Raw genomic sequence first — 14,602 nt, forward strand, 5'->3', positions numbered from 1 at the left:
ATTAATTCTTAACTAATTCAGGTATTAACTTCTTTTCTCTAAGTTTGGAGAAGAAGCAGAAAGACTTGAATGTGGCAGAGACTCCTGTTGCTGCTGTTCCTCCTCTTTCTCAGAAAACTTTGGTTCCTGCTCCTGTGACTGGCCGCACAGACCATGTTTGGCATTATGATGAAGAATATCTTCCAGATGCTTCAAAGCCGGTGTCAGCTAATTCTCCTGACCATGCTGATGGTGTTATGAGCAATGGATTTGTAGCTGTTAACCTAAGCTCCTGCAGGCAGGAGGTTGATTCTAAAGAATGGGTCATAATAGATAAGGAACGGGACTTGCAGGACTTCAGGACAAATGAGGCTTTGGGGCACAAAATGACTGGAAGTCCCTCAGAGGAGGAGCCAGAGGTACTACAAGTTCTAGAGGAGTCCCTTCCAGAAGAGAAGTCCAGAGAGGGTGGTTGGGCAGGAAACAATGTCCATGCTAAGAACCAAACTTCAGGGGTGGAGTTTGTTCTAGATGCGGAATGTCATCCTGCTGCGTCTGAACAGCTTACAGATAAATTGGAACTTCTGTCTGGAGCTGCAGGACAGCTTCTTGCTGCCACCCCTACAAGTCCTATGGAAGCTCAAGCAGAAGGAGCACTCACTCCGGTAAGAAAACCTCTTCTTTATTCAGAATTATGAGAGGAACGGGTAAAAGGTGGTGACTAAAATACAGTAGTGTAGCAGAAATTCCTAGTTTCAGCAGGTGTGGGACTTGATTCTTGAAGAATGATCTTCCGCATTCCATATATACAACTGTCTACAGTCATCCATGGAAATGGCTAATTGTTCTGCAGGTGTGATCCACAGAACTGGCCACATTTAACAAAAAGTTATTTATCTATATATCTGTCTATCTAAAGAAGCTCCTTGTGTAGCGATTCCTAATCAGTGAGACACACATGCAAACATATATTTATTATATTTGCAGTACATAAACATAAAATTACAATTGAATATGAAAAATACTGTGCTACAATGTTTCATGTGTTCCAGGAAAAGTCGAAGTGGCTGAAATTAGATACAGTTTCTTGCTCTCACCTCTCACTATGATTCCTGCAATGTTTGCTTTTGGAATTCACTTTGTTTCTTCTTGTTTCTTCCGAAATTTCTAATGGTCCTTATACAACTTGTTGCCTTTTATAAAGTGTTGCTGCACTTCTAAAATACTGTTGCAACTCTTACTTTACTCTCATCTTTTTCACTGAGACAGATTGCTTTGCTTCCATTGCATATTCTTGTTTTTCTCTTTTTCCATTTTTTCTGAAGAACTCTCAGTGGCCCAGTTTTTGAACATTTACTTTTTTCTCCTCTGTCACTGTTTCTAAGCAAAGATTTCTTTGCCTTTACTTAAGAAGTAAGTGAGGTTAATGGTTAAGTGATTGGGAATCACCTCATGGTTTTATTTCTCCCCTGATTTAAGTAGATATTGTGGCATCTATGATTTAAAGGTCAATTCTTTTAAGCTCCCCTGAGGCAAGAAACCTGGCTATATTTTTTCTTCATGTGTTACCACTTTTTGTGAAAGTTACAGCCAGCTCATTAGAAAAAGAAACTTGTCACCAACTACTCATTTATTATAAGGTGTGGAATGTCCTTTATGCTGAAAATGAACTACTCAATGTAATTAACTATAGCGGCACACTAAAATTTCAACTACACCTAGGTTCTCAGGGAAAATGCAAGATCATATCTTTCAGACAAGATTATATTTAGACATCATACTTTAAATTATGTAGTTTATAAAAGATTCATTTTGTATGATAGAAAATATAGAACTGCCTTAAACAACAGATTTTTGAGATTTAATTTGAAGTATTAGTTGCATGGAAGAGTTTTTGATGGGTTAGAAACCTTTAAAGGTGAAAAGTTAAATTTTCAAGCTGTTCAGTTTTTGTATTTTAAGGTCAGTTTTAGTAAAACAGACAAGAAAGAGCAGCACTTGGTCTTGTACAAAATGCTAATTATCAAGTGTTTTTATTTCAAAAGCCATTAGAAACAGCTTGTAATTTTATATGCAAATGCACTATACAACACTTTATACAAATGTGGCTCTTTTTGGGGAAATAGCTGTTTTACTTGAAACTAAAAGTAGAGGTGGTACAAATATTATGTAGTACAGTGCAAAGAACGGACAATATCTTTGACAAGGAAAATGCCTCAGAACATGGGAGCAGAAACGGTTGCAAACAAATAATTATAAGTTGCATTGGAAGAAATACTGGCTGAAGTAGATGCTCAGGTGAAATTATATTTTAGTTTGGCTTTGCAAGGAGATAAGTAATATTTGTCATGACCTCAAAAATGTGGGAAATTAATATGGTTTATGTTATGCTGGAAGGGCAAGTTGAGTGCAAGATGAATGGCAGGAAGGAACTTGATGTTTCAAAGGTGAATCGTGTACAATAGAAAACATAAACTGACCTGGGAATAAAGAAAATAGAAATTATTTGGCCAGTTTAGGAGCTGGGAACAGAGTGTGTCTGTACAGAGTGTCTACTCCAACTGTGATGGCAATTTGTGGTAGTCTTCCATCTACTTCGTTAGCCCTTGAAAGCCACACAAAGCCCAAGAGGATATTTCAGGGTGAGTTTTTCTTTTTGTCCTTCATTGATGTATTCCACTTCATAAAGGATACTTAAATATTCCTTATGATGGGTACTAGTTCTGATAGGTGAGTGTTCTAGTCACTTCATGGGGAGAAGAAAGTGTGTGTATATATGCCTCTTCTTACAGTCATTCTCCCTCTTCAAAAGTCCTGGTGACCTTAGGGTGCTGTTTGGTAGAGTCCTTTTCTTTCTTCCTCAGAGTACTTACCCACCTGAAACTGTTTCTTCAATGTGGTCCTCGGCTGTGCATCAGATATTCTTGTTCTTTAGTAATTTTTTCTAGGTAGCACCTTCCTGACAAGAAAAATAATAGGCAAAGGTCATTCTTTACTTTTCTGATACTTTAATTTACTGATTTAATTATATTGCACTGGTTACTAAGAGGGGGCTTGAATCCAAGAATGTTAATTTTAGGACTATAAATCAAATATGTATTACTAAAAGGGGTTAAAAATAGATGTTGAAATTATAGTAGTATAGAAGCTTAATATAATTACTGAAATAGTTCATTCATTTCAAACAGCTTGAAACTCTAGGACATGCCAGCATTCATGATCATCATGCTTATGAGTATGTCTCCCATATGGATATCTACTGACCTGCTTCACTATCACTTAGAAGAAAGTATGGTTATGCTGTTTGAGTTTATTCTGATAGGTTTGTTAAATATGCAAGCAATTACTTCAGTGGTGAATGAATAAACTAGTTTTCCTATCGTAAGTCTTAAGTATTTTTAAAATTTTTTCCTTTTTACTTTGATGATTCTTCTTTGTTCTTTATTTCTTTCAGGGCTTTATTGTTCACTATTTTACTAAGTAGCAGCATGGATGTTTCTGTATGAGAAACTAATATTTCCTACACTCACTCATAATTTTATTTTCTCTTGAAGGAAAGAAATTGCTGGTTTGCAGTTCTTCCATTTGTAGATAAATGCTCTTCCTGAAATTATGTGTGTATGTGGACTTCCTGTAATTGTTGATAATATCACTTTTTACCTGTTATACACAGCATCAGCATTCTTTTAAAAATGTAAAGATGCACCGGTTAAGAAAGGAAACTTGAACTCAAAAAATAAGAGAGAAAAATGTGTAAGTTATTGGCTTGGGGATGAGAAAGTCTCAGGCATAAAAAATTACAGCAGATTATGCTATCTCTTGTGAAAAAAATCCTGCAGGTAAGAGAAATATTTTTCGTGTTAAAAGTCATGGTTTTCCAGTTGCAATACAGATTCTGTGTGCTACCAGCAAATACCAGTTTGATCTGGCTTAGTTGTGGGCACATGATCACATATCTGTTGAACTACTCAGAGCATGCTAAGGGTATATGCGCTGACTGTATGCTTTAATAATGGCTTTATGTTGACTTTGGCTGCAGGACAGACAGTGGGTGATTTGCTGTAATATCTGCTGGTATGAAGCTAATTTGTCAAAAGAATTTGAGCTGATCTAGACTAATAGTGGATTTATACTGGAGCAGCACTTTGCATCATATGGCTCTAGTTTTCTTTTCCTACACCTGGTGCTAATGGGCTAGAGCTGGACTTTCTATGTTGCGCAACCACAGCCTCATTAATTTCCTGTGTTTGTATTGAATTGCAAAGAACTCCATACAGTGCATGCACATAACCTTGCAGCATATATTTGTCAAGCAGATATTTCAGTAAATAAATAATGGATTTGAAGTAATTAAACACGTAACAGCTCTTTACATCTTCATCTTCAGTTTAAATTAAACAACAATTTGCTTTGGTCCCACTTGGCTGACAACACAAATTCCTGTAGATATATAAATGTGTGTGTGTGTGTGTGTTATAGAAGAGGGTTTACAGTGTGAATCTATTTATTTTTATTATTTAGAAATATTGCTGAAATGGAAATTTTGTATGTTGAGGTACTATTATGTTTTATCAAAAGCTTGCTCTTAAATTTCTATTTATTTTTGAGTTCTAAGTTATTTAATTTTCATGTACCTTCTATTCTCATTTGCTGCTTTTATGAGACACCGGAAATACTTTTTTTTCCAGTTGCAAGTCAGCTATGCATTGTGGGAACTGAAGCTTTAGTATTGGCACAGCTAAAAGATACCTTTTCCTTAGAAATGGAAATGGTTGCTAGATGCTCTTGCTTTCCAAAGGATGTAAGTTAGAATTGCAAATATCATGGTAGGAAACAAAAAGTCACCTTCATGAAGTATGAAATCTGCAGAAAATTTTTTTATCTCTACTCTTCATGGTTTTCTCTAACTGTAATTGGAACAAAGAATTGCAAACTATGTATGGCAATCTCATTTACAGATATTTAAATGTGTCGCCATCAGATATTTATTCAGTGCTGGAAAAGGTCTTGCAAAAACCCAGTTGATTTCAGCTTTGTATATCAAAACTATAAGTTTATTAGAATCATCAGTAAGCAATTTTAAAATGTACTTTGTCTAAAATTAGTAGTTTGGAAGACTTTACAGTTCCTATTCTTTTTTCTTACCTCTTATCTAAATGCTTGAATTAATGTAGTTCAAGATGAAGCAATTGTTCCTTGATTCTCCAGGGTAGTGTATCCTTCTAGTTTGGTCCCACATTTGGGAAACTTCATGAGAACTGTTTAGTATTAACCTTACTGATTAATCCTGTCAGGTGCAGTTCTTAATGTATGCTTCTATTGCCACAGCTGTAAAGCCTCCAATGGGTGTATATGCTATAAATATAGTAATCTCAGAAACACAAATATGATGTTGCATGGATATGCTAAGCATTTGAAAGGACCAGTCAATGGTCAACTTGTCAACCATCAACTGATGTACACAATGTCCTTGAAACTGACTGTGTAAGTTTATTAAGTTTGCCCAAGCTTGTTACTGACCAGTTATAACAGTTGGAATGGTTGGACTTAGCGAATCTGATTTTATTTTCCAACCTAAATGATTCTATGATTCTAAGACTTGAGTGAATGAAGATGCCAGCTAGAGAAATGTTCCTCGCTCTTGATTTTGATTCTGGATTTTTGAAAATGGGTGATGAAAAATGTGAAGATTAGACTTAAGACACCTAAATTATGAGCTTTCAGCCTCTTAGGGAGGTGTGAATATGGTTTTTAAGGCAATGCATATAGGCAAGACATAAACAAGAATTTTAAAAATATATTCAACCTTATTTTCTTCCCCGCCATGTTGTTCTCACAGCTCAGCTCATGTCACATGCTGCATTTCTCCACTCCAAGAATTTCAAGTCCCATCCTCCGCACCATGAGCCCTATAGCCTATCTATCCATCCACTTGGACCCTCTGAGGGAGGCTGGTTTACCAAGGAGTCAGTCAGCTGAGAGCCACTCCTCTTCCTCCCGATCAACTGGTCGTAGGCAGCTTCCTGTCATTCCCTGTGGCAACAAGTTCCCCCCTGTCATTCGCATCTCAAAAGCACAACTTGAGCAGGTGAATAAGCCTTGTCTTCATAAAAGTGACTGCACTGTAGCAGTCACCCGTGAAGTTTAACATTTTCAGTTGCTCTGCACAGTCTGCTAGTAGGCATATGCTGGTCATACTTCTATACACAGCATCCTAAAAGTGTTTTGAAAGATCAAGTTGGGGAGTAAGAGTAGATCTTTTTTGGGAATAGAGTTGGGAATACTCTGTGAGGAAGATACATTGTCCCACTTAGAAGAGGGGACTATTTAAAGAGCTGTTATTCAGATTATCATCTGGAGTACAAAGCATCTCTGCATGTTCTGGAAGACAGATTCACTTCCTCAGAGATTTTCTCTTGAAAAGAATAGGATTTTAAAATCTAGAAAAAAATTTTTTTCCCCTTTATTTAAAACTAAGAATAATGGGTTCTTATAATTACAGTACCAGCCAAATTTCAAATTGGGAACACATATTAAAATTTGGACTATTGTAAATTATTTTAATGTGACAAAAAGGGATCTAGAAATAGTCAGATTGTTTATTTAGAAATTAGTAAATAATAAATTGTTCCACTGTTTACAGTATATAAAATTACAATGGCTATTATCACTTTTATTATTAATTTTAATTATTATTTAATGAAAAATGTCACTAGAGAAAGGGGACTTTTTATAGTTTTGTATTTCCAGTTTCATTTCAATATGAAAGATGAAAGTTTGTAATCATAATTGAACTTAAGTGTAATTTTTGTATTAGTCACAAAAATGTTGGGGTTTGCTAAGTAGCATGAGTTTGTGTTGTTGGGTAAAGCAGTATGACATAGCATTAATGCATAAGACTAACATATCATCATTTTACCATACATATTTCATTTGGATTACATTTTGTGTTGCCTTCCGTTTCCAATGTATTTTTCAGTATAAATAATTCTATATTGCAGATGGTTTTTCTTTTTTCAGTGAAGAATGAACAGGACTATTGATATTAAAAGTAATCCATCAACCTTAGTTACTTTCAAAATTCCGTAGGATCATTGGTGTGTGATAACAAGGCAAACTCCTGACTGCTCTTTAGCTGAATATAAAAAAATACTTCTGTGCTCAATGTATAAAAATAAAGAGTAGCTCCCCAATGTTCATGATTGTGAACTTGATGGGATACCAAAAACCACATTCTTCATGATGGCCAACGTATTGACTAGGGAAACGGACTTAGGAGAAATTAACTCATTAGGAGTTAAGCTTCCGTATTTTTCAGCACTGGTTTGTATCCTAGGATGCAAAATGACGTTAATTTTTTTTTTTTTTTTGGGTCTGTATAGCTATTAAGTTTTTTCAATCAGAATCTGTTGCAGGTGTAATTAGCAAACTTAGTAAAATGTGCACAATACTCAGAAAAAGCAAGTTGGCACAGAGGGTCTCCTCTGGCTTCCTTCGTACCCAAAAAATGAGTACAGCTGCAATATTAATAAGGGCTGCAAAGTGATGTACTTTCTTTGAACATGTGAAGAATACCTGGCATTGTACCAGATACTGCTTCTTAGTGGAGCGAGCATTACGCCTCTTGTTTCCTTTTACCTGGTAAGTACTTGATTGCTGTGTTCCTTTTTGAGCTGTGATTTGAAAGTCCTTCCTCTGTTGAGAATTTCCAGTTTGTGATTTCCTGTGGAAACTACAAGCACGTGATTGTTTAGTTCATTCCAACAATGAAAGCCTTGTGTACTTTATGGCTCACTGAAGAATTAAAAAACTTCAGCAAGTCCTTCTCTTTTTGACAGTGCAGTAATGTTAGGTACTTAGCTAGCTGGAAGTTCCTCAGCATGAAAGATGATACATGTTAGTAACCTAAATAACCTCCAGTTAAATATTAAAAGAATTTTAATGTCATTTATGTTAATCTGTATAAATATTTGGTACTGAGTATATTTTTATGTATTTCCTGCTGTCTGCAATTTGGTTCAGCATTCATAACTAATGAATTGCAGAGGTCAGGGATCTGTACTGTTGAATTTAGTTTAATGTATTAAAAAATAAGAAACGATGCATTTGTTTCTGAAATGAAGCAAAGCGACTTTCTTCCAGATTTTTGATGAATGAGGGTTCAGGAACTCTAACCTGTCTTCCTCTTCTTTGGTATCAGAGGAGGCCGTGAAATCTCTGTATACTCTCTGCTCACTAGTGCAGAGAGGCTATGTGATGTAGGTCAGTCTGTATTTGTTCAATAGAGGACTTCTGTCTTGCTATACATAAATTATAAAAGAGAGTTGGAGTGTTTTGCTTCAACTCTCCTTAGTTATTCAACTTGCAGCATAAAGAAAAGAGTATGGCAGCATTACAGCTCACAAAAAACCAGATGAATTCTTTGTAGTTGGATCTGAAGAGTACACTTGGGGTGCTATTAGTACCCTTCTCATCTACAGCAGGTCAAATTGTACAGCAAATCCTCTTGAAACCTAACCTTTTTCTTGCTTTCTGTGAATTTTTCAACCAGATGAGTTCTCTGCTCATTTAGAGGGCTGGATCAAGTGTTGCATGAGGTCAGTGGTAAAGATGATGTGAGTGCAGCAACTGCTGGCCAGGGCTGTGTGTGAAGATACTGCTTAAGTAGTTGTAGTGCTAAATGTGTAGCTGTGTCTTAAGAAACAATCAAAATCAGTGACCTCAGATTTTTATTTCTGGTTTCTCAACTCTAATTCTACAATAAAGTACTGAACACCTCTTCTAGCCACAGCAGCAATCTAGAATACTTCTAAACTAGCTGCTCTACAATATAATACAGCCCTTAACAAAGGTGGGTTCCAGTTTTGTCTTCATTCAGGTGTATTTTCTTCTTTCAATTTGCTTAATCAGGTATGTACAGGGAGGCTAATTTAAATTTAATTATTTTATGGTTATTCATTGTGTTAGGGAAGGATAATCTATATCTCTCATCTTAAGCAATTAGAATTAGCTGGCAAAAATACAAATATTTTCTGTCTTAATGTATCAAATATCTAATTTACTCAAACATTAAAAGAATGTTTTGTAATTATATACTTATATAATTAGTTACAAAATGCTCTGAAATCTTCCCACACAAGAAGCTGTGGAAATGCAAGCCATTACTTTCATATTCATATCCAAAATGAGAAATAATATACTGATCTGAGTTGAAAAATTTGCCGTAATTTTTAAGCATCTCACTGGAATTCAGGGACCTATGGGAGAATAAGGTAAGATTTCTTGACATGTTCAAGGATTATTTAGAGAAGGAATGCATATCCCTTATAATTGTTTTTTTTTATTTTAGATGTTTGAGGTTTATGAGCTAGGAGTGTGCATAAATGTTGTAAATTTCACTTTTTTTATGAACTAATTTTAGCAGGTTTCACTAGTCTGCAATAGCAAGAGAATGAACATTTACATTGGTTTTCACATTTAACAATCTCTTTTAGAACCACAAATAAACAAACAAAGCCCCAAAGCATTCTTTTAAATTTGTCAGTGGTGTTAACTTGTCATGTATGGTGGGGTTGCCATAAAACTCAGCTAGTTAACACTCTGGTTTAGCATTTAAAATATCATGAAGGGATACATTTGTCCAAAATCCTCTTCCAAATTTCATTTTCAACACATGGCACATTATCAAATAGATGTGTTCTTGAAGGAAAAGAGGGAAAAGGTTTTCTCTGTTCAGTGACCCTGTGTTTTTACTGCTGCCATGGTTAAAGCCATAATTTGTCTGTAGAAAAAAGGTTCTAATTTCAGATTTTACAGAATTGATATGCCTCTTTGTTACCTATCCTGATGGAAACTATATTGAGTCAGCATGAGGTTTAAGTTAGGTTCTTCCCTGTTTCAATCAAAGCAGAAATTCAAGGGGTTAATTCAGCTTGTAGCTACTAGAACTGTTTCATACACAGTAGATTTGATTTTGTTAAGTAGGGAAGATGTACAGACATTGTACCATCTCATTCATGACAGGGTAATTGTTAAAAACTTAACTTTTCACTAAATTTTGGCCTGGCTTACATTCTTTTAAGCAACTGTATTTTATATTGATAATTATGTTTCTACAAGAATTTTCTTCTATACACACTTTTTCTAATGCAAAAAAGTAAAAACTTTTATTTTTTACTTTTATCCAAATGTCAGAGGAAATTGCTTGATTTATAGAAATATAAATGCTGCCTTTTCAGGGCTTAGTAGTGCCTATTTTCTGATGGAAATTCTTCAGGCATGCTTTTTTCACATCTGCCTTTGGTGTAAAGAAGAACTAAATATTACAGTACATTAAATTCTTCCAATGGAAACTTTCCAAGTTGTAAATTAGGTAACTAAGAGTTCAGGACAAGCAGTCAGCATGAACGACTTAATTTTTTCCAAATAGTGTGTTGCCTGTAGAGAAGGTTTCCATTTTTAGTGACAGAACCATTCTTGGCCACTCTGCTTCTGCAGGTTTCTCTAGTAGAAGCAGAAAAGTAATGAAGGTCTGAACAGTGAATTAACCTTGGTAATAGCATCCACATCCATTGAGTCAAAAAACCCCAAATATATAAAAAGCTGTAATTGTTTTAAATGTTTGTGGTTTCTGGCATCAGCAGTGCTTTTAAGATTCCCAAAATTTGTAATCGCAGGTTTCAGCTGTTCTTGTCTGTCCTTGAAGATACTGGTTTTCTTTTTTAAATTATTCTTTTAAAATACCAATTCTATCTGAAACGTGTGATTTATTACATTTTTCTAGCATCATAATTTCATTAGCATAAAGTACGTAAAGATGTTTCAGGAAAGCTAAGTGGTCTTTGGGATTTCCCATGGAGAGCTGATAAACTCTGGGGTCAACAATTGTTTTAATGATGGCACTTCATACAATAATCGTCTTGAAATAAATAGGTGGGTGCAGTTCAGAATATAATGATTATGATTATTTCTCATTTAATTAAGGTATAATTGATCTAATTAATATAATTAATATTGTGCCTGTAGATAATTGTAGATACTGTCTATAGTATCATCCATAAGATAATCTTTAATTTAGATGCATTTATTTCCTAAAATATTTTTCTTTTATTATTAAAATGACACATGAATCTGGTGCAGCTGTAATTACAGGGGAAAAAATTCACACCTCTGAATTGTGCATTAAGGCAAATTAATGTTTTCCTTGTTTCAAAAGAAGCATTTCTGTGGAAGTCAAGAAAAATACTACAATACCAACCATTTTAATAGCAGTATCACCAAAGTATTATGCGAGTGTTATGAAATAATAGTCTGTAAGTGCCTCTGCTTTCCATTTTAGCAGTAAATTTCAAAAATGTTCTTCGATTCGTTTATGCATTATATAGAAGTAGTTTCAAATTGAATGAGTACTTGTTTTATTCATGTTACCAAACTAATTAGCCATTTAGTCACAGCCACAGTCATTCTCTAAAAGCAATTAATTTTTAGAGCAATCAATACTTGCCCTATTGGATATTTGAGGATATAATTTTATGTTAGAACAAAAAAAAAATCTTATTTTATCTGGTAAATGGTGTAGGAATAACTGAAAAGGGAGGACGTTTAAAGAATTCAGAAGTTAAGCTATGGCTAATAAGCCTTAGAGAAAGACTGTACACACAGTTTTTTATGTTCTTTATCCTCAAAAGATACATATCACATTAGAGAATTTGGAAACACAGTTGTACATTTGTAGCTCTGCATCTTATTCCATCCTCTTCCCATTTCTCACAACCTCCATATAAATCAATGCCCAAATTAACATAATAGAAGTAATAATATATCTGAAGAGCTGTGGAGAGCAACACGTGCCTCTTTTCAGATAGTTATAAACAAATCTTCATATGTTACTTCTCTTTAGTCTAGGACTAGGGCCTGCCACATGTGAGTTTTTAACAAAAGATGGTGTCCTAAAGACCACCAGTTCCTACAAATGCCTGCAATGCTTGCAGTACCATATATATGGGGCTATTGAAAGGGATTCAGTATCAAAATTTTCAATCATCTCTAGTCTAATGTTCCATAACCCTGAATTACAGCCATATATTTCTCCTGTTTATCCCCATATTAGTCTATTTGTAGAAACAGCCAATATACTTTAGTAAACGTATAATTAATTATCTTTCATTTCCTTGCTGTGAGCTTAATCTGGGAATGGAATGTAAGGGATACAAAGGATTACATTCTAGAAAGTCAGTAGGAGTGATAGTAGTAGGTAGGGAGGATTTTGGGAAGTAGGTCTATTCTGGACATGAAGCTGTGAGCTGTCTCCCAAGATATAAAGCATAGCAGTGGTTTACTCCTGTGAGATGGCACTAGCAGTAAATTACAGGACAGTGCACTAATGTATCCTTGGCACTTTCATGCAACCTGCTGTTCAAATTTCTTTGCAGAGGCATAATGTTGTGCAAGGAAATAGAAATTAAGTTGTGTAAGTAAAGAAAAGCTCATGAAGTAAGAGAAAGCTGGTGAACTGGAAAGATTTAGGGAGATTTTTCGGTCTTGTTGAAGTTGCAGACTTGTACTAGCATTGGTTGCATTCCTGCTGGCTATAGAGCTAACCATAGGTGAAAAAGAAGCAGGGAAAAGAGAAAAGATACATGGGGTTTGTTCTCCTGGATACATAAGCTTCAAGGTTTACTAAGGGAGGAAGGATGTTCTGAAGAGTAAACTGATTAGGTGAAGTGTCTTCAGGATGTCCAGTAGTATAATGATGGTGTGTTAATACGAGAAATTACAAATACTGAAAGGATTAGCAGGAAACAGATCTACACACCATATCTCTAAAGGCCTGAAGTCCTGACAGCACTTGACATGCAGAAGTACCAGACACCATGAGTGCAAGGAAGAAGCTATTGCTGATATTGTACAATAATCCATATTCACACCTTTACGTCTTTCAGGCTTAGCAACTTAAGAGCAGAGCAGACCTAAACTCAGTATTTCATTCCTCTACAATTAGGTGTATATGTACACAGAGGCATTCATGCAAGCATATCACTTGCTGTTGCAGCCTGTCAAAGGTTTAAAAGGAGGAAAGATTATCAGATGTCATACAGGATGTTAGAGATATTTATGTTGTTGTTTTGTTCTTTTTCCTTCTTGAGATCTCACTCACTTTCATGTAAAGTTTCCTGAAGAAATGCAGTATAATTTCTCATCTTGGTTCAAGTGTGAATGTGAGAAAACAGAAAGGAATTAAGAAATTATTTAGGGAAGGCCAAAAGATTCAAGACTATGGTGGCAGTAATTTCATTCAAATATTTTGGATTGAAAGGAGAACCTTGAATTAATTGTTCCATATATTGTCTCAGCCATTTTTAGTCATCTGTTGTATCACATAACTCCTGTTGAAGTATGGGAATTGCAATAATCAGTGTTATAAACTAGTTATCATAGTGAGCTGAAAGGTGGGGTTTTAAGTTGTATCCCCCATATTTTACTTCTTAGATGAATTATAGTCTTTGTTCCTCAGATTCAGTGTTTTACATAATTGACATGTTTAACCATAAAAATCTCACAGGATAAGAGTGTATTTAGTGGCACAAGAAATAAAAATATGAGGATCATTTATGGTTACCCATTTAAATTTCTTGCACATATAGGTGAAATGTTAAGCCCAACAGGGATATAATCTAGTTCTTGTGCTTTGAAAAGACTAAAGAGGTTTATTGTGAGAAAAAAAGCCTTTTGTTTGTTCGAGAATACAAATCAAGAAAGTGATATATGTGTTCAAAAAGCCATTTCTGAAAGTATGAATTACTCAGTAGTACTGGGTCTTTATTGGTACTTAGTCATCCACTATCCTTTTCTTTTCTCCATGTGTTCACTGTTTCTTTTTCACAAATAGCTCCTGCCTATTTGATTATAGGTGGTTCAACAAGCCTAGTCTCCTCTTTCTTGAATGTAAGGGCTAAATATGTATGGCCAAGATCTGCCTGAAAGACTAGAAAATTCTCTCTCTAGATGTGGCAAAGGATATAAAGTCTGTTGAAAAATGTAAATTAACTTCATATCAGAGCTGCTTTCTTCTAGCAAAGACATGAGAGAGGTATCATAAGGAAAAGAGAGTTTTCATGTAAACATATTTGGGAAAAGAGGATTTAAATGCAGTTGCAGTTCTTCTGGAAATATATCAAATAGATAAATATCCTTCTGAAAGCAGGTACCTACAGTTGTCTCACCTCTGTAAGTTGAGAGGACACCAGGATCATTTTATTCTAAGGGAAGTCATCCTTCAGGTATGTAGAAGACAACGCTGGTGTTTTAATCCTGAGTTATTTGAATTGGCAACTAGACTAGCTCATCAAGTGAAAAGTTTAGAAAAGGAAATATTTTACACGTCCTTACTGTTGAGATGCATCTGCAGCCCTGGAGAACAAGGTATTGAAACAGCTGAAGTCAGAGCTCAGTGGACAGCAAATGCCCAAGTGATCTCTCCAAAATTTGAACCCACTCTTCCAAGGACAATATTGCATTAAAATTTCCTGAAGCCTCTTTTACCCAGCTTGTAGATCAGAATTTTTAAGTGAGCTGATGATTTTTGTCTGACAGGCCAAAGTAAGTTCCTCTGTCATATGAAAGC

At 35.2% G+C, this 14,602-nt stretch overlaps 1 protein-coding gene across 2 annotated transcripts in view; it reads left to right on the plus strand.

Annotated features, from left to right (window-relative positions):
* TTBK2 (tau tubulin kinase 2) overlaps positions 1 to 14,602 on the plus strand; it is an 81,041-nt gene that overhangs the window by 59,067 nt on the left and 7,372 nt on the right. The window contains exons 13-14 of one of the 2 annotated variants that reach the window (XM_039552108.1): positions 44 to 644; positions 5,819 to 6,067. In XM_039552108.1, the coding sequence (XP_039408042.1) occupies positions 44 to 644; positions 5,819 to 6,067 (850 nt within the window). The remainder of the gene's footprint in view (positions 1 to 43; positions 645 to 5,818; positions 6,068 to 14,602) is intronic. The other variant, XM_039552109.1, reaches the window with a different exon arrangement.

The sequence above is a fragment of the Corvus cornix genome, chromosome 5 (genome assembly GCF_000738735.6).
Source record: "Corvus cornix cornix isolate S_Up_H32 chromosome 5, ASM73873v5, whole genome shotgun sequence".
Classification (NCBI taxonomy): Eukaryota; Metazoa; Chordata; class Aves; order Passeriformes; family Corvidae; genus Corvus; species Corvus cornix.